This window comes from Myotis brandtii, unplaced genomic scaffold, assembly GCF_000412655.1.
Source record: "Myotis brandtii unplaced genomic scaffold, ASM41265v1 scaffold583, whole genome shotgun sequence".
In the NCBI taxonomy this organism is placed as follows: Eukaryota; Metazoa; Chordata; class Mammalia; order Chiroptera; family Vespertilionidae; genus Myotis; species Myotis brandtii.
This window is the reverse complement of record NW_005370191.1, coordinates 1711056-1730747: the sequence shown is the minus strand read 5'-3', so window position 1 is coordinate 1730747 and position 19692 is coordinate 1711056. Positions and strand designations below refer to the sequence as shown.

The following is a 19692-nucleotide window of genomic DNA, read 5'->3' as shown; positions in this document are numbered from 1 at the left end:
GGCAGGTGAAGCCTTGACTTTGCCATTAATCTTGCTGGGTGACCTTGAGCAAGTCAATTTAACTTTTGGGCCTCAGATTGTGCATCAATAAGATAAAAGAATTGGATGGATGTTTTTAACAACATCAGCCATTAACAACATCTAGCCTATAACAACAGCCATTTTAAATTTTTAAATATGTTTTTATTGATTTTCAAGAAAGAGGAAGGGAGAAGGATAGAGAGAGAAACATTGATTGGCTGTCTCCGGCATACCCCCTACTGGGGATTGAGCCCACAACCTGGGCATATTCCCTGGCTGGAATCGAAACAGCAACCTCTTGATTCATAGGCTGACTCTCAACAACTAAGCTATACCAGTTGGGCAACAACAGTCTTTAAACTGCTCTGCCTCAGTGTCTTCCCAGCCTCCCCAGTAAAAGTATGAAAGATCTTTCCAAATGTACATCTGATCTTCTCCTTCCCTCACCTTGGCTCCACTGTGCGGTGCCTCTCCCATTGCATATGGGCCAAAGGCCCTGCTTCTTAGCCTGAAATTCAGGCCTTTTCTGAGGACCCCTGCCTACATCCCCAGACACATCTCACACAGGGCACTTGACACATTTTTGGAGCACGCAGTGCCATCTTCCAACTCTGGGCCTTTTCAAAAGCTATTCCTTCTGCTGAGAATTCCATCTACCCCCCCCCACTACCCCTCCCCCCCATTCAACTTCTATCTCCTCATCTTTCAGACTCAGATGCTATTAGTTGAACTGATGGCTCCTCCTTGGTTCCCCTTGCCCCCAGCTCCATGCTCAGTACTTCCAGTCTAGGGTCTAGACCTCCGAATTGCACTTGTATGTGTATAAGTCTGTCTTCCCCTGGGGTCTTACAAACAATTCCTCAAAGACAAAGATCTATCAGAGTCACCTCTGCGCTCTAACCCTGGCATGCTCAGGGAAGTTTTGTTCAATAAAAGAGACTCTCTGCTTCAAGAATGGATTGACTTAGTGATGGTCTTACCTTTGAGAAAGGTTTGAAAGGTTTTGCCCCAAACAAGTGGCCATTGCCAAGTTGTGGCAAAAATTCAGGAAGGCAGAACTGTAGATGATCCCAGGAACAAAAAGGGCCATAGGCCAGAAAGGATGATCTTGGAGAGGATTCAGGCAGTGGATTTTGAAAAAGAACCTGTTGATATAGGGCTGATGACCCACAGATTCCCTGTTTTGAGTACCTGGGGCTGGCTACCCCTCACCAACCAGCTCCCGTAAATCTAGGGCCTGATTCTTAGATCCCCTAAAACTGATTGGGCTGGAAAGAGGGAGAGATTTGAAAGTCTACTACATCTTTACATTTTAAGTCTTACCTTTCCCTATAAAGAGCCAGCTTCAAAATTTAGCATACCAAAGGAATGTTTCTCACCATAAAAAAAAAAAATGAGGACTATCTCAAAGAGATGAACTGTCCCCATTCTTAGAGACCATCATTTGAGGGCAGAGGAGCCTAGACTAGAATCTTCATTCCAAACTCAGCTGTGTGAACTTGGGCCAAGTGCTTCACCAATATGGACCTCAGGTTCCCCACTGAATCTTTTTTCTTTTTAAAATATATTTTTATTGATTTCAGAGAGGAAGGGAGAGGGAGAACGAGGTAGAAACATCAATGATGAGAGCGGATCATTGATCGGCTGCCTCCTGCATGCCCCCTACTGGGGATTGAGCCCGCAACCCGAGCACATGCTTTGGATCCTCCAGTCAGCAGGCCGACGCTCTATCTACTGAGCCAAACCAGCTAGGGCTTCCCCACTGAATCTTAAAGACAAATCTCCACCCTGCCGTCTGAATCAGACTGTGACAGGGATGCATTCCTTGACTTGGTAGAGGGGTCTGAAGCAAGTGTTGTGATGCTTAGAACTCCAACAGCGGGCAAATGACTCATGGGAATCCCACAGTGATGGGGATGGTGGCAGCCTGCCAATCACATGGAGTGAAGCAGTTGCTTTTTGTTTTTAGAGGACTCCAAGCTGCAGAGAACCCACCAGCTTTAGCTCATTTCAAGAAGCAATTTCTCCATCAGCTGGAACTGTCCAGTGCTGGCATAAGCTGAGTTTGGAGGGGGTAGGGCAGATATCAGGTCAGGGGCCAGCAGGAAAGCAGCCCGAAGACCAGGCAATCAGAGATGATGCTGAGCAGTAGTTCTCAACCTGGCTGTGCATCACACTCCCCCAATACCTGGGGGAAGCCTGTTTAGAATACAGTGGCCTAGGTCCAATGTAAGAGGTCAGAATCTCCAGCAATGAGGTCTGGGAACCTGTATGTTCTCAAAGCTCTCTGGGAGATTCTTCCACTACCAGTAGCCTGCCAGGGTAACCTCAAAGTCTCTGGCAACTCTGAAGGAGGCCAGACTGGGTTGCCTGAAGAGGAAGTGGAGTGTCTATGAAGCCCTTTGATATCTGGATGGAAGAGGTGAAGGAACTAGCATTTTCTTGTGTTGGCCATTCTGCTGAGTTAGCCCTGCACTAATGCTTCCAAAGTGCAAATCCCACTTGGTCATATAATAGGAATTCTGATGCTGACACAGCAGGCAGACAAGAGCCCAGGCTGTATCCGTGGACAGGAGGTAGGCACAGACATTCAGCACCAACTCCTTGCTCTGAGCCTGGGGACAGGCAGGAGCAAAAGGCACCCCCTCCATGCCACGGTATCGGAGCCAGCTAGATTTCCTCCTAGTCTCCCTGGAGTTTGGGGTTGGTAATTGGAAGGGACAGCAGGACACTTATTCCTCCAGGAGAAGAATCCCTTTTGTAGCACCCCTTCCCTTGGGTGGCAGCCCTTGCTAGCATACCTCCAACCACAGGCTAACCATTTCCTGAGGTCTTCCAGCAATGGGACAGCTTTCACATTCCTAGACCCATCTGCCCATTGTTCCTCATTTTGCCTTCTGGTTTTACAAGAAAAAGGAAAACCCTTCTCCCCACCATTCTTTCACATTTGAGATAAGAAAATATAAAGCCCTTTTGTCTCCACGTTGGACAGTTTCCCCAGGAGCAGAGTCGGTTTGAGCATGTGCTTTCTCTATCCATGATGCCTGGTGGGAATGGAGAAATGGCCAAAGAGATGGATGACCAGGACATACTGAGTTCTTGACACCTACCCTCCACACACACACACACACACTTGAAAAAGGTGTGCCCAGAGGGTTATACAAAGCCTAAGAACACTTCACGACAAGTGGAGGTTTGGCTGGGCCAGGTGCCTACATCAAGACTGCCTCAGGACCTATAATCAATGCTTTGTCCTCCTCCTACTCCTACATCCTCACCTCAGTTCTAACACTCAAATAACAAGGAAAGGCCAATAAGTGAGGGGGGAAAAAAAAACAGGAGAGAGATGTGTTTTCCCCATGCCCTCATAGACAGTAGAGAAGCCACGCTTCAGATGAGGAATTGAAGGCACAGAAAGGTTAAGTAACCTGTCCAGGTCACACAGCTAGGAAGCGAATCATAAAGGAGGGTCATAAAGGAGGCTCATGTGTCTCTTGTGCCTCATCTCACTATCCAGAAGTACCACCTCAGTGGAGAGAATTTCTTTTTGTTGTTGTTGTTGGCCCCTTTTCTGAGCCAGTAAAGGCAGGCCTGACTCCCTACCCACAGCTAGGTTTATTTCTAACCTCTCCTGTGGGAGGATGCAGATAAAGGGGACGCGAGGGGGACAAAAGGAGGAAGTGAGTGACCTGTTCACTCATGGAAGTGGGTAGGAGTGTGCTCTATAGGGGGATGAGTCAAAGACAAGGCCCTTCTGGAGTTGGAGGGACAGCAGTTTCCAGGTGTACTGCCCAAGGCTGTGGCTGCCAATGCTGGATTTAGGGGCCTGGTACAGAAATCAGAACACAGTGACTTGCTGAATAACCTTAAATAAATTATTTCTCTTCTCTGATCTCTGTCCCTCCTTTGCAAAATGAGGAACCAAGGACCCATCAGCTCAAAACAAGCTACTTGGGTTAATACTAAAACTTTTGCATGTTCTTGTTTTCATTAAAATGATCAGAACTCCAGTTACCCTGTGTAGATCAGGATATCTCACAGTGCTATCATAGGGGTTTCCTGGATATCTATGACATCACAGGGATTTCCTGGGTTCTAGAGGAAGGGGAAGGGAGGATAAATAAAAGAGTACTGAGAGGCACCAAGTTTGGGAATCTCAGAATGGATCAGATACTGCCCTTAATATTTTAGTCAGGAGCAATTTTGGTTTTGTTTGTTTTTTAAAAAAATATTTTTTATTGATTTCAGAGAGGAAGGAAAAGGGAGATAGAAACATCAGTGATGAGGGAGAATCATTGATTGGCTGCCTCCTGCACACCCCCCCACTGGGGATTGAGCCCACAACCTGGGCATGTGCCCTTGACCGGAATTGAACCTGGGACCCTTCATTCCCCACTCTTTTCACTGAGCCAAACCAGCTAGGGCAGTCAGGAACGATTTTAAGCAAGAGAGAGATGGGGTCAGATTTGTATTTTAGAACAGTTGCTCTGGCAGCTAGGGCAGCTGGTGAATTGGATGGGAGGCCAGAGGAAGAGAGAAATTTGGGGGGTTCCTGTAATAGCTCCTCTGAGAGGTGGTGAGGGTTAGGTTAGAGCAGCAGTGGAGGCTGTGGGAGGAGGGAGATGATCAGCATGGCTCCTAGGCAAGGGGTGGACTGGGACGATCCCATTCTCCTAGACAGAGCAGGTTTAAGGGAAAGATCACAGGTCCCGTTTGGGAAGTAATTTAAATGAGTGTGAAAGGATATATTGGTGAGATGCCTGGGTTGGGTCTGGACATAGAATTGTGAGATCTCAGTGGGAGTAGACTCCGGGGCCTGAGAAGAATGTAAATGCACAGGGAGTGAAGTAGCCAGTGAAGATGGGCTCAGGAGGAGACCTAGAGCAGGGGTGGGCAAACTTTTTGACTCGAGGGCCACAATGGGTTCTTAAATTGGACCGGAGGGCCGGAACAAAAGCATGGATGGAGTGTTTGTGTGAACTAATATAAATTCAAAGTAAACATCATTACATAAAAGGGTACGGTCTTTTTTTTTTTTTTAGTTTTACTCATTTCAAGCGGGCCGTAGTTTGCCCACGGCTGACCTAGAGGGAGCATCAGGAAAACCATGTGACTCAGGGATTGCAGAAGAATGTGGCCATCCAGCTCTCATAGTGCCCCATGGTGCCTAATGCCTCCAGAAAACTCACGTAAGGACAGAAAAGAAGGCCATTTCACGAGTGAGGGCATCTCTATTGACCTTGGCAGGTGCAATTTTGGTGGAGCCCAACTACAGTGGTTCAGAATGGCAGAAGGTAGAGGGGCAATGAATTAGGGTTTGGAGATGACTGTTTTCATTGGTAATTTAATGGTCAAATGAAGGAGGGAGAAGCTGTCATTACTGGTGACTAAGGGCAGAGGCAGGGTTTCATTTGTCTGAGACTAGGAGTTATTTAAATGCTCAGGGGAAAGAGTGTTGAGAAAGAGGCTGGAAGGATGGGGGAGGTAGAAGGGACAGGTGGACGAATTGAGGTGGGGTTGGGAGTTAGGAGCCCTGGAGGAGAAGTCTGCTGGGATGGAAGGCAGGTGGGATGGACTTCTGAGTGGGAAGAAGGGAGGTTCCTGGGAACCTCTTTCTCTGAGAAGGAGAAGCTTAAGTCATCTGCTGAGTCATGGGAAGAGCAGGGGAGGAGGTTGTGAGCCCATGAAGGTTGGAGGGAGCCTCTGGGGAGGGTGGGGGAGTGAGCTGGGGAAAGGCTGACCATTTGAAGACCAGCTGGGTCTGGAGGCCACACGCAAGGGACCCCATCTGCTCTGCCCTGTGGTTTTCTTCATACTGTGGGCCAGGAGCTAAGTAGGTCGAGGTCAGACCACCCAGAGCAGGCAGGGGTATAGGGAGCCCAGTGCTCGTTCAAAGGAGTGAGTGCCAGGATTGGCCAAGGACAAGGTGAGGAGGGGAAAATAAAATCCAGGGAGCAGGGGAGTGGGAATGCCAGAGGATCAGGAGAGTGAGGAGTCATGATTCTGGGAGGCTACCCAAGACCCATGGAAAGTTCTGGGGAGTGGACGTGGGCTAGGGCTGGGGCCCAGGTGTAAGGAGGTTCCCCTGAGAGGCACTGGTGGGAGATGCTATGTTTTATGGATGCTGGAGACCCCCAGGGTGAGGCAGGGCCTGGAGAAGGAGGCAAACTGCAAAGGGCACCAAAGATCTCAGGAATGCCACCCAGGAATGCCAACAGGCTGTACAGGCAAAGGGACAGTTCACAGAACTACAAGGCCTGAGCCCCAGGGAAGGGAGTTTGCCCAAGGCATGTGGAAGGATTAGTGTGCCCAGCCAGCAGGAGATCTAGTGGCTTGGACCTTTGCACCTTTCGGTTCTACCTGGCACAGAGGCCCTGCCACCCTCACATCTTGCTCCCCTGACTCTAATCTCTGGGACAGCACTTCCACCTCTGTGAGGTGAGGACAATTAGAGCTTCATAGTAAGGGAAGAAGTAGCTAAGGGCTTGAACAAACTGGAGCATGACAATGGTTTTCCCCTGCTTTATAATTTTTTCATCCACTGCGTCTTGCAGGTGACTGAGGAGAGGCAGCAGGCAGAGTGGGGCATCCGTGATTCCTGAAGGGCTGAATGTCTAGGGGTTACTTCTGGAGCAGGGGAAGAAGGAGATTACTCCTGGCCCTGGAGGAGGCTCTGGAGCAGACCAAAAAAACAGAGATGAGAAAAGGGTAATGACAGAGAGACAGATACACAGTGGCAGAGACATAGACCCAGTAGAGAGACACACATACACATACAAGGATCCGATAAAGGGAGAATCAGGAAGACAGACTGCCTGAGACAGAGATGGGGAGACAGAGCAGGCTGGCCAGGTGCCCACGGCTCATCCTAGAAGCTGCTGGGCCGGACACAATCAGTATAAGATGGATGGCTGCTCTGGGAAGGCAGAGGCCGCCAGGCCAGGCAGCTGGGCCATCTCTTCCACCTACACAGCCTGCTGCAGAAAGCCCAGCCAGGTGACCCTGTTTGCCCAAAGCAGACTAAGGAATGTTGCCTGCGGGCTTCCTCGGGGGCAGCAGGAGGTCCGAGAAGGGGGCTGCTTTGGAGGCCTGGGCCCCTGCTCTGCCTCTCACTAGCTGTGAAGTTTGGCAGCCGCTGAGCTCCCTGCATCTTCATTCCCACCTGCCAAATGAGAACCACCCAACCCTCAGTGATCCTGACATTTTCACCTGCTTCTTAGAGACAGGGACCTGGATAGCCTGGGGCATTAAGGATGTCCTTTAGGTCCAAAAAGAACTTGGAGGTTCCCAGCCTCTGTTCCCAGCACCCTGTGGGGATAGTTCCAAAAATCTGGCCAAGCAGATTGGGCTGAGGGTGATGAGTCATGAGAGTAGATTGTGACCCCAGCTCCCGGGCTGCATAATTGATAAAGATCCCACCAATTAAGGGTTCCTAGCCACTTCCCCTCACACTCAAACCCCAGCACTGAACCCTTATGCTGGGTGTCAAGCCCTGTCACAACAAGGAGGAAAGGATGTTTTATTCCTCTGTCCTAACCGTTCAAGGGATCTGCCCCAGATGGCAGCCCTCCACATGGGACTAGAAGAGACTCCTGGTCACCAGGGCCACCTGCACACTGACTTCAATCCTGCCTCTCCACCACTCATTTGCCCTTTCATTCATTCAAATGTGGAGTGTCTACAAGGTGCATAAAATGTGGTAGGGGAGATAAGTAATATGTGATGAGAGGACAAGCCCAGGATGCTGGGAGAGGTCATAGAGGAGATCCATCCCCTATCCTGGCCTATCCAAATCCGTGGTCTTCAACTCCAGTTCAGTGTAAATGTTCCCTCTTCCAGAAGGCTTCCTAGAACTTCCAAAAGGAGTGACTTCTTCTGCCTCGAAACCTCATACATTGGGATCTTATACAAGAGCTTGTACGGTATATGCATTATGTCCCTATAGATTGTCTCCTCTTTGGAGCAGAGCCCAGATCCCATTCATCTTTGCATCCTACCAAGCCCAGCACAGTAGGAGGGCATTAGAGTTCAATGGATACATATTAGTTGTGTGTCTTTGAATTTCAAGGGAGTTTAATATTATGCATATATTATGTCTTTAAGCCTCAGTCTTTTCAGTTGTAAAGTGGGGATAATAATGTTCACTTCCCGGTATGGCCAGTTGGAGCAAATGAGATATTGCATGTGAAGTTCCCTGGCAAGCTGGAGGCTGTACAGCTCAGCGCAGCCGTGGGCTGTTGCTAATAATATAGCAATCTCGAGGTTGGAGCTGGACACAGAGGCAGAGAGCAGGCGCCCCTCTGTCTGCAGTTTCTCCTCCTGCCTGACAGTGGTGGAGTGGTTCTCTGAGTCTGAAACAACCCAAATGTGGGCAGCTAGACTGCAGTGGGAAGAGAAGCCAATGGGAGCCCAAATCTCCAAGTTCCAAGTTTGCCTCTAGCTCAGGATAGGTGACCTTGGGCAGGTCAGTCCCTTTTCTGAGCATCAGTTTCTCCATCTACCAAGTAGAAATAATAATATCTGGCTGGCTGGCAGCAGAGATGAGGTGAGGCCCTGGTGAGAGTTGGAATACATAGAATCTCTCTCTCTCTCTCTCTCTCTCTCTCTCTCACACACACATTAATGTCCAAATACTATGCAGTTTCCCCCCTACCCCCCATACACACACACACACACACACACACACACACACACACACACACACACATTAACGTCCAAATACTATGCAGTTGTGGGGTCAAAGTGAGGTCTACACCAACCCCTCTGTAGACATCACCCCTTCCCTTCCACACCCTGACTGGGTCAGGAAGTAGCCCCTTTCCCTGGGAGACGGCATAGTTTCTGGCCCAGAGTGGTGCTCAAATATTTATTGAAGAAGGGAATAAATGAACACATAAATGGGGCCACTGCGAGTCTCCTGAAGCATTATTGCCCCCTTTGGACAGGTAAAAAATTCACCCTCTGTTCACTGTCTCTGCTGTTTCCACCAAGTCCAAACCAACATCATCTCTCCCTGCATATTGCAGTAGTCTCCAAACTGGTTTCCCTGCTTCCATCTTATTCTCCTACTAGCATCTACCTCTTTTCCACAGGATTTCCAGAGTGATCTTTTTAAAATTCAGATCTTATTATCTCTCTCCCTCTGTTTAAAACCCTCTGGTTAGCTTCCTGCTCCCTCAGGAATAATGTCAGTAATCTTTTTTATTTTTCTTCTGCCAAGGATATGCTTTTTATTGATTTGAGAAAGAGTGAGGGAGAGAGGGAGAGGGAGAGGGAGAGGGAGAGAGAGAGAGAGAGAGAGAGAGAAAGAGAGAGAGAGAGAGATGGGTGAGAGAGAAACATCGATTGAACCTGGACTCATGGGCACCCTGACCAGGAGTGGAAGCTGCCACCTTTTGGTGCATGGGAGGGTACTCCAACCAAATCAGCCACCTGGCCAGGCAACCTGCCTCTGACTTAGCACTCTGTTCTTTCCCATCCCAACTCTCATCTGGCTTTGATATAACCATTGGTCTGTCTTCTGCTAGAGCAGGGGTTCTCAACCTTCCTAATGCCGCAACCCTTTAATACAGTTCCTCATGTTGTGGTGACCCCCAACCATAAAATTATTTTCGTTGCTACTTCATAACTGTAATCTTGCTACTGTTATGAATTGTAATGTAAATATCTGATATGCAGGATGTATTTTCATTGTTACAAATTAACATAATTAAAGCATAGTGATTGATCACAAAAACAATATGTAATTATATATGTGTTTTCCGATGGTCTTAGGCGACCCCTGTGAAAGGGTCGTTCGACCCCCAAAGGGGGTCTGCTAGACTGTAAATTCTAGAGGAGCAGAGACCTGGTTTGCTCTGATTGGCTTTTTCACCTCTGCCTGGCACAGGAAGGAGCTCAAATACTTGCTGAGTAGCTGAGTGTGCTGAAAGGAAGAAAGACTGCAAGTAGTCTTTTTTTTTTTTAAGATGTATTTTATTGATTTTTAGAGAGAGAGGAAGGGAGAGGGATAGAGAGATAGAAACATCATCGATCGGCTGCCTCCTGCATGCCCCTACTGGGGATCGAGCCTGCAACGCCAGGCATGTGCCCTGACCGGGAATCGAACCGGTAACTCCTGGTTCCTGGGTCACCGCTCAACCGCCGGGCCACACCAGCCGGGCTGAAAGTAGTCTTTGAGAGCAAAATAAACTCCAGCTGACAAGACACATCAGGAGCAAGGGTGGGAGGGTGGTGTGTATGTGTGTAGAGAAAGGGACAGTGCCAGAGGGAAGGTGGGGTGGGAGCGGGGTGGGCAGGGCATCAGATCTTGACTATGAATTTGAGAAGCAAACCACTGAGATCCAGAGACCACCACCCTCCCTGCCTTATGTACATCTCAAAGGCCCTCGGGGCCAACTCTGGAGACCACAGGTGCCATATTCTCAGTGTGGCCCCGCACCCCCATGCCTCCGCTGAGGTACCTCTAAGCAGCTGGTTGTTAAACTCTCAGGCTAGTGCGCAGGTCTGTGAATGTCCGCACCTTTCTAATTGCACTTTTAGTGAAAACTGGCCTTACAACTTTAACAGGCCTCTCTCTAGGTTAACCTCCGAAAGCAAGAGGAAAGATCCCAGCCCGGCCCAATTGGGGAGGGCAAACGCTCTTTTCCAGCGGCAAATGGCCGCTCAGACTAGAAAAGGCTCCCTTCACCCAAGGCTCTTAGGGAGCCCTTCCTGAGCCTTCCTAGCCGTCCCCTAGGAGGCCGCACCCTGGGTTCCCCCAGAAGATCCCAGGGGCGCGCCCAGGAGGGGCTGGTTCGAAGGGAGGAGAGGGCGACTCCTTTGCCTTCCCCGCTTTCCAATCTAGGGGCGGACGCGGAGTCAGAGGTGGGGCTTCGGCTTTCCAGCGGGTTGGGCTCCCGCTCGCCCTCCTTTCCCCGCCAGCCCAGCCCCGCCCCGCGCCACAGCCGTGACTCAGCGGGAAGGCGCGACCCAGCTGGCCCCGAAGGGCCGAGCCGCACCCTCCCCTCCAGGTCCGCGCCTCTGAGCTTGTGGGGCTGGAGGGAGGATTCGTGGGCTGAGGTGGGAGTTCCCATACCTGGTCCTTGAGCTTTCTGTGTGCCCCAGAAAAACCGACCCTTCTCTACCCTTGGTTTCCTTTCCGTACAGCGGAGCTAATAACAAGCACCTCCCAGGTAGTCAAGAGACAAGACGGTATTAGTTCCGAGGAGTGGGGGGCTTTTTGAAGTTTGTTCAGGGTGTGATCTCACCCCCTAGTTGCTAGCTGTGTGATCCTGGCCACTCCTTCAATCCTTACGCGTAAACAGTGCAATAAGACAGTGTCCACAAACGGGGAGAGAAAATAAAACGACTTGATTTTCATAGGTGGCTGCAGAATTCTAAGGAGGAAGGCCAGCTTTGACTAGCAAAACAAAAAGGACAATTTCGGAAAGCTAGTCCTGGAGGCTAAGTAACAGACAAGAGAGCTAGACAGTTCTGTGTAAGAAATGAGCAAGAACCCAATTTAAAAATGGGCAAAGGACTTGAATAGACATTTCTACAAAGAAGATATACAAATACTCAATAAAGACAAGGGGAGATACTCAACATAACTAGTCATTAGGGAAACCAAACCCAGTAAGTAACGCTTTCATTTTAGCCACTAGGATGGCTAGATTTTTTTTTAAAGGGTGGGTGGTGGAGGTGGTGAAATGAGAATTAGCAAGGATGTGGAGAATTGGAGCCCTTGTGCTTTGCAGGTGGGACTGTAAAATGGTGCAACCATTGTGGTAAACAGTTTGGCAGTTCCTCAAAATGTTAAACATAGAATTACCATATAACTCAGCAAATTCCACTCTCAGGTGGTATATACGTATCCAAGAGAATTGAAAACAGGTTCTTAAACAGATATGTGTACAGGAATATCCATAGCACTATTATTCATAGTAGCTAAAAGGTGAAAACAGCCCGTGTCCATCAACAGATGACAGGATAAACACAATTTGGGAAGTCCATACAAAGGAATATTATTTCCCATTAAAAATAATGAAGCACTGATACATGCTACAATCCAGATGAACCTTGAAAACATTATTCTAACCCTAGCCGGTTTGGCTCAGTGGATGGAGCGTTGGCCTGCGAACTGAAAAGTCCCGGGTTCGATTCCGGTCAAGGGCACATGCCCAGGGTTGTGGGCTCGATCCCCAGTGGGGGACTTGCAGGAGGCAGCTGATCCATGATTCTCTCTCATCGTGGATGTTTCTATCTCTCTCCCTCTTCCTTCCTCTCTGAAATCAATAAAAATATACTTATAAAAAAAGAAAACATTATGCTAAGAAAAGCCAGACACAAAAGGCTGCATAGTGCCACAATTCCATGCCTATGAAATGTCTAGAATAGGCAAACCCCATAGACAGAAAGTAGATTAGTGGTTGCCAGGGACTGGGGGAGTAGGAATGGGGAGTGACTGCTAATGGATATGAGGGGATTTTTGGTGGGGGTGATGAAATGTTCTGGAATTAAAATAGTGGTGGTGGTCACACAACCCTGCGAATAGACAAACCCCTACTGAATTGTATACTTTAAAACAGTGAACTTTATAGTATGTGAATTATATCTCAATAAAGCTGTTAATTTTTTTTTTTGAAGAGCAAAAATGTGGGAGTCGGATGTCTTGCAAACAAGGGAAGAGAAGAAAAGAGGTGGCAGGAGAGAGGGAGGGTCCCAGCTCCCAGTGTTTGGGGTAGACCATTAGGGCTAAAGTAAAGAAAAATCAGTGAGCCTGGCCGGTGTGGCTCAGTGGTTGAGCATCAACCATGAAACAGGAGGTCACAATTTGATTCCTGGTCAGGGCACATGCCCAGGGTGTAGGCTTGATCCCCAGTGTGGGCTGTGCAGGAGGCAGCTGATGTGTGGTTCTCTCTCATTGATGTTTCTGTCTCTCTCTCCCTCTCCCTTCCTCTTGAAAATCAATAAAAATATATTTTAAAAAGAAAGTAAAAATCATCTGGGAGTGTGTGTGTGTGTGTGTGTGTGTGTGTACAAGGGCTTTTTAAAACGGTATTTTATTTTACTTGTTTTTTAAAATATATTTTTATTGATTTCAGAGAGGAAGGGAGAAACATTAATGATGAGAGAGAATCATTGATCAGTTGCCTCCTGCATGCCCCTCCCCCCCACCCCCACTGGGGATGGAGTTGAAACCTTGGGCATGTGCCTTGACCAGGAAATAGAACCACCGCCTCCTGGTTCATAGGTCGATGCTCAACCACTGAGCCACACCTGCCAGGCCAGGGTATCTAATTTTAAATTTTCAGTTGCTTGTTGGGCCTTTGCTACACATCATCAGCTGGATGTGCTACATGCATGGCATGGAATTGGTGGAACTTTTGGAGTGAAAGCTTAGTCAGTGACCAGGAAAAAGGAGAGCCACAGAGGACGCAAAAGCAGGTGGGAGATTCAGAAATCAGCGAATCTCAGAGATTCAGAGATCAGCAGAATCTAAACTCCTTAAGAATTCCTGAGGTTTTTGGTAGGGATGCTGGGAATCCTACTTTCATAGGAGATACCTGGCTGGGTCCTTTTAATTAAACCTTAAGAGGCAAGGTGCTCTCAGCAAGTTGAATGAGGTAGGAGATATTCAAGAGGCTGACATCTGGGGCACCTATATCACTCATTTTCCAATGGAGTCTCTTCACCCTTAGATAAAACTCCTCTCATGGCCTAGAAAACCCTGAGTGGTCTGGTCCTTCCCAGCTTTTCTGACTCATCTCAGCATGACCTTCTTTGCTACAATCACAATGCCCTTCTCATTGGTCCTTTTGAAGATCAGGCTAAATCCTCAGCCCTCCACCCCCACCCCCCAAGGACCTGGAATGGCCAAAAGTTCACGGACAGCTCCCTCTCACTACTGAGGCCTGGCTCAAACCTCACCTCCTCAGAGGTTTTCCCTGACCACCCAATTCCTACCACAATACTCTGCTTTATGTTTTTTATAGCACTAATCAGTAGGTCAAAGTCTCTTGGCTATTGATTTGTTTAATGGCTTATCCATCTTCTCTTGAAGGTAACCTCTGTGCCATGCAAACCAGAACCTGGTCTACATCTCTTCTTGCTCTGCAGCCCTAGAGCCCAGCATGGCACTTGGCCTAGCACACAGGTGCTCCAGGAATATTTGCTCATGCCCTACATTCACTGAGCAAATATTTGAGCACCTACTGTGTGTGAGATCCTGTGTACAAAGTTGGGCACAACAGACCCAGCCCCAGCCCTCCAGGGCCCCCTGGGCTAGTGGAGGGTACAGCCAAGCTAGCAGTCTGCTGAGATACAGGGGATGAGTGCTGTCACTGGAGAGGCACAAGGTGCAGTGTGGGCTCCTAGTCCAGATTGGGGAGGACGGTTGTATCAATGAAGGCCTCTGGAGAAAAGGAAAGCCAAGATATGAGGTTAAATAAGAGTTGACTGAGGGGAAGGGGGAGAGAAGGTGATGCCTATTCCAGGCAGAGAGAACAGAATGTGCAGAGGCTTGGTGGGAAGAGAGCCCAGACATTAGAGAAATTGAAAGTAGTTCAACCTGGCTAGATCCTGGCAGCAAGTGGTGAGGGATGATGCTGAAAACACAGGCAGAGCCAGTCTGTGCAGGACCTTATAGCCTGAGCTAAGGAGTTGAGGAAGAGCACTGGGGAGCCATAAAAGGGGTTTGTGTGAGCAGGGGAGTGGCACCATCGGATTTGTAAACATTAGACAGTTTATTGTGTTATGGGTAGTGGGTTGGAAGGCAGGAAGACAGTGAAGAAATCATGGTAAGAAATGTGGAGGTGGAGAGAAGTATACAGGTTCCAGCAGGATTTGGTAGCCAGAATCAAGAGGGTTTAGTGATTAGTTTTGTGGGTTTTTTTGGTTTTTTTTGGGGGGGGGGTGTTGGGGATAATACCCAGATTTCTAGCTTAAACAAGTGGTTGATAATGCTACTTACTAAACAGGGAAACCCAGATATAGGTGTAGATGACAAAATTCTCAGTGGGACAGGTTGAGTTTCAGGAGGCTACAGGGTATTCAGGTCATCATTGGATTATTCTAGGAGTTTCTCAAGGATAAAAGCCTGTCTTATTTATCTGTATGGTCCCAATCCCACGATGCCCTCACACATAGAACACTAAATGTGCTGAATAAACAGTGAGCAGAACTAGCCTTAATAACTGGCTGGAAAACAGGTTTCAGGTAAACCCACAGGAAAGTCTCAGTCAGGATGGGCTATGTTAGGCTGCTCTAATAAACAACCCCAATCTCAGTAGTTTGGAGCAGCAAAGACTTATTTCTCACTCACTCTCTATGTCCATCTTGAGTCAATGAAGACTTTGCTCCAGTTGGCTCTCACTCAGAGCCACACAGGTTGATGGAGCCTCCACCTCCTGGAACATCACTGGTCACTTTGAAGCAAGGGAACTTGACAATTGTGTTTGTGTCCTTGAAGGCTTCTGCTTGGGGGGCACTTCCCCTCACACTTCATTGGCCAAAGCATGTCATAGGGCCACACCTCACTTCAAGAGGGCAGGGAAGTGCAAAGCTATCACATACCAGGAAGGTGAAGAATTGGACATGTTGGTGACCAGTATTAATGTGCATCAAGAATCTTAGGTTGTAGTCCTGGGTCCACTGTACAAATTTGGATAAGTCATTTCTCCTCTCTGAGCCTCAGTTTTCCCTGTCTGTAAAATGGGACAATAATAATTCCCTCACAGGGCTGCTATGAGGGTCAAACAAGAGGTCATCAATGAAAACACTTTGTTTGGATGGGAAAGGGCACTTAAGGAGTGGGAAGCGGTGATATTTCTGGGACAACAGAGAGGCACACTCAAATGTGGGTATGCTGGAGTGACTATGACTACTACAATCTAAGCAGATTCTGAGTATGCTGAGTTCAGACCTGGGGGGCTGTGAGATGGATAGAGCATTCTTGTCCAACTCCCTGAATTCTTAAGCATTTTCATTCCTCCATTCCTCATCTCTCCAATGACACAGTGGGTCTCAGAGAACTCCCTAACAAATGGAGACAAAGCCATTACTGCCAAGAGCTTGGAGCTCATGTCTGCCTCCCTCTTTGGCTGAGAGCCAGGACCCAGATTTAGAGCCTGTGGGAGGCAAAATAATGGCCCCTCCAAGATGTTCACACCCTAATCCCCAGAGCTCCTGAATATGTTACTTTACATGGCTAAAGGGATTATGCAGATGTGATTAAATTAAGGGCCTTGAGATGGGAGATTATCCTGGATTATCCAGGTGGGTCTAACAATCATAAGCTTTAGACTGGAAGAGGGAGGCAGAAGAGTCAGAAGAAGTGAGTGTGATCATGGAAGCAGCAGTCATAGTGAGGTAATTGCTGGCTGGAAGGAGCACATGAGCAAGCATGGGATGCAGGCAGCCTCTAGAACGCGGTTCTCAACCTGTGGGTCTCGACCCCTTTGGGGGTCGAACGACCCTTTCACAGGGGTAGCCTAAGACCATCAGAAAACACATATATAATTACATATTGTTTTTGTGATTAATCACTATGCTTTAATTATGTTCAATTTGTAACAATGAAAATACATCCTGCATATCAGATATTTACATTACGATTCATAACAGTAGCAAAATTACAGTTATGAAGTAGCAACGAAAATAATTTTATGGTTGGGGTCACCACAACATGAGGAACTGTATTAAAGGGTCTCGGCATTAGGAAGGTTGAGAACCACTGCTCTAGAAGCTGGAAAAGGCAAGGAAACGAATTCTCCCCTAGAGCTTCCAGAAAGAACACCACTCCTCAGACACCTTGAACTTAGTCCATTTCAGACTAGTGACCTCAAGAACTGTAAGATAATCGATTTGTGTTGTTTTTAGCCACTAAGTTTGTGGTCATTTGGTACAGCAGCTGTAGGAAACTAATGCAGAGCCTGCTGGCTGGACCTGTAGGGCAGAGGCTTGATGCCAGACAGCTGCTACTAGCAAGACCCCGGGGCTAAGAGAGGCTCTGGCAGGATCTGCCACTTCTCTATGCCCCTAGGACTGCAGGTGAGGTGCCCCCAAAGCAGCCTCTGCAAAAGCCCCAATGCTGCTTTGCTCTACCTTATCTGCCTTCCTGCCCCTCTCAATTTTTTCTGTTCTACTGACTCCACCACCTTGCTATGTGACCTTGAGCAGACCCTTCCTTTTGCAGGACCTAGATTTCTCTATTTGTAAATGCAAAACAGGGATGGACTAGGAGACCCTCTAGAGGCCTTCCATGCCTGATACTGAGTCAGCATTTCCAGGATGTGATGGGCCTGCAGAGAGCTCTCGGATGATGCTCTTGAACCGCCCTACATCCCCAAGCCTCCAAAAAATCTTTACCAGTCTTTCCTGCTGCCACAAACAATGCACTTGTGTCCAAACACTGACCTCGGTTAAAAGACAGGGGGGACAATGCTTTATTGACTTGGCACCTATGAATGGATGGTTACAGACCCCCACAGTTCTTTGCTATTGCAAAGTGGAGGCTCTGTGGTGGGGGCAGCATAAATCACAGATGCTGGTTCTAGCTGCAGGGAGGGGCCACTGTCCCTGCTTTGGCCCCTCCAGTCCCCTTATCCAGTCAAGCACCATCTGAGTCTGGGCCCTCATGGAACAAGCCAGGGCAACGACCCAGGTTCTTCTACAGTCCCAGGCAGGCTAAGGTAAGGGCTGCAGGCTTCTCCTGTCTTCCCTCTTCTTGGGGATCCCAAGATGGGTCAGGGGAAGGGAGAGACCCCATTTTCTCCTGAATCACCTGGATTGGGTTCCAGGAAGGTCGGATTAGGGGTGCTGTACCTGGAGCCCTACCAAAGAGAGAGTTAGAAGTCATTCCCTTTCCCCAGTTTTCTGTTTTGGCTGAGCAGAAAGTGGGAGCTCTCGTTGAATTGGGTCCACAACAGTTGATGGGATAAAGCCAGGCCGTCCTATGCACGACCACACCATTTGGGCAGGCTCTCTCCCAGACAAGGGGAGGGAAGGGCTGAGTGAACTGCAGTTGTCACAGGAGGAAGGCTTCCTGGAGGAAGAGGGGCAGGCCATAGTAGGTTCCTAGAAGAGGTGGTCTGCAGGTCACAACAGCCGGCACAGAACACTGGCATCCTCGCTGTGGTCACAGTTGTGGGCATCCCAGCGGATATGAGAGCAGAGCAGAAGGGTGCTTTCGTCCCCACGGCACTTGACATTGTCCAGGAGGATAGGGCCTCGTCCTGGGCCAAAGTGGGCTTCTCCAGGGGCTGCCAGAGCTTGACCACAGCCCAGCTGGTGGCACAGGACACCGGCTGCCCTCAGGTCCCAAGCATCATCACAGACAGTGCCCCACCGCTGTCCTAGGAAGAGCTCTACACGCCCCTCGCATCGATGGGCTCCATTGGCCAGACGTAGGTGCCCTGTAAGGGGACAAGGCCGGGAGCTGGAAGGTGCTGGCCCATGCCACGCCACTCCCAAGCAAGGACAGGGAAGGGGTAGAGGAGGCAAAGGGTGTTGGCATGAGACACAGCACTGCCCTGGGAGCCCCTGGACAAGGGCAGACAAATGAGATTAAAATAGGATGGACATCAGTCAGTATTCAGCCTCCAGATGGAAGAACATGTACAAGCCTTTGTGGGGTACTCTGGGCATGTTGGGTTGCATGTCTGCTCTCTCCTTAGTCCACTGTTCATAATCCCAGTACCTCAACTACAGGGCTACTCTCTGGAGACTGTGATTGTGTCCCCTGAAGTCATCAGTGTCTCCTGAGGTTATCATTGCCTACCCTCACCCCCTGGACTCCCCAGGCTAAAGAGTCACTTCTTTCATTTCCCTCCTCAGGAAAGGAGCCCTATCCCCTCATTTTAAGCTACAGATTCCTTTAGCTTAAAACCCATCTCCCTCTTTCTGAACACTATACCTCTATTAATGAGACCTGAGACTAGCCCAAAAAGGCAAAGTTTCCAGGACGTGATAAAATCTGCTGAGCTACCTAACCCCAGGCTGTGACCTCTCCTGATCCTGGTCCTTACTATCCTGATGCCTCTACTTCCCTCTTAGGGGTTGTGGGCACCTACCGTCCCTGGGCCGAGGAGTGGGAACCCGGGTGGTCTCAGAACCATCCTGCTGGACTTGCAGTCCTAGCTCCTCTGGGCCTGGCTCATCAAGGACAAAGAAAAAGAGGTGGCTGTCACATTGGGGAACATGTTCCTTGAGGACAAGTCACCTCCTACCCTCGAAAGGGAAGCCTGACCTAGGGACAACGAACTTTACTGGACCCCGAAGAAGGCCCCCCCACCCCCTGTATCAGAAATGGTGATTGTACTTTTTTCACCCTGGAGCCCAAAGCAAAATCCTTTGTAGCCTACCCTTTGTGGCCAAGGCTACTAGGCCCCAGGGTTACCAAACTAGGGCGAATATATCAATTCCCAAACCAAGCAACGAACAGTATTTTAAAATGTGTAAGACTCTGCAAACACCCCTATCTTATTGATTCCTTCCAAACGGCATGGGGCTTGCTTCCAAAAGCTGATCAACTCTCCGTTTGTTAGAGCTTTGGGGGTCCTTGACTCAGCAGAGCAGTAACACCCCAGCCCCGCCCTTGACAGGCTTTCTGAATTCATCCCGGGTCTCGGTCTCTCACGCCCCGCCCCTCACTGCGGCAGAACGCGGGCCCGGCCCCACCCCACACTCTCA

At 48.9% G+C, this 19692-nt stretch overlaps 1 protein-coding gene across 1 annotated transcript in view; it reads right to left on the bottom strand.

The window, feature by feature from the left end:
* Positions 1 to 17419: 17419 nt before the first annotated feature.
* SSC4D (scavenger receptor cysteine rich family, 4 domains) overlaps positions 17420 to 19692 on the bottom strand; it is an 11387-nt gene continuing 9114 nt past the window's right edge. The window contains exons 9-10 of the mRNA XM_014550119.1: positions 19074 to 19206; positions 17420 to 18416 (exon numbers count right to left, since the gene is read on the bottom strand). Of these exons, the coding sequence (XP_014405605.1) occupies positions 18100 to 18416; positions 19074 to 19206 (450 nt within the window). The 3' untranslated portion in view covers positions 17420 to 18099. The remainder of the gene's footprint in view (positions 18417 to 19073; positions 19207 to 19692) is intronic.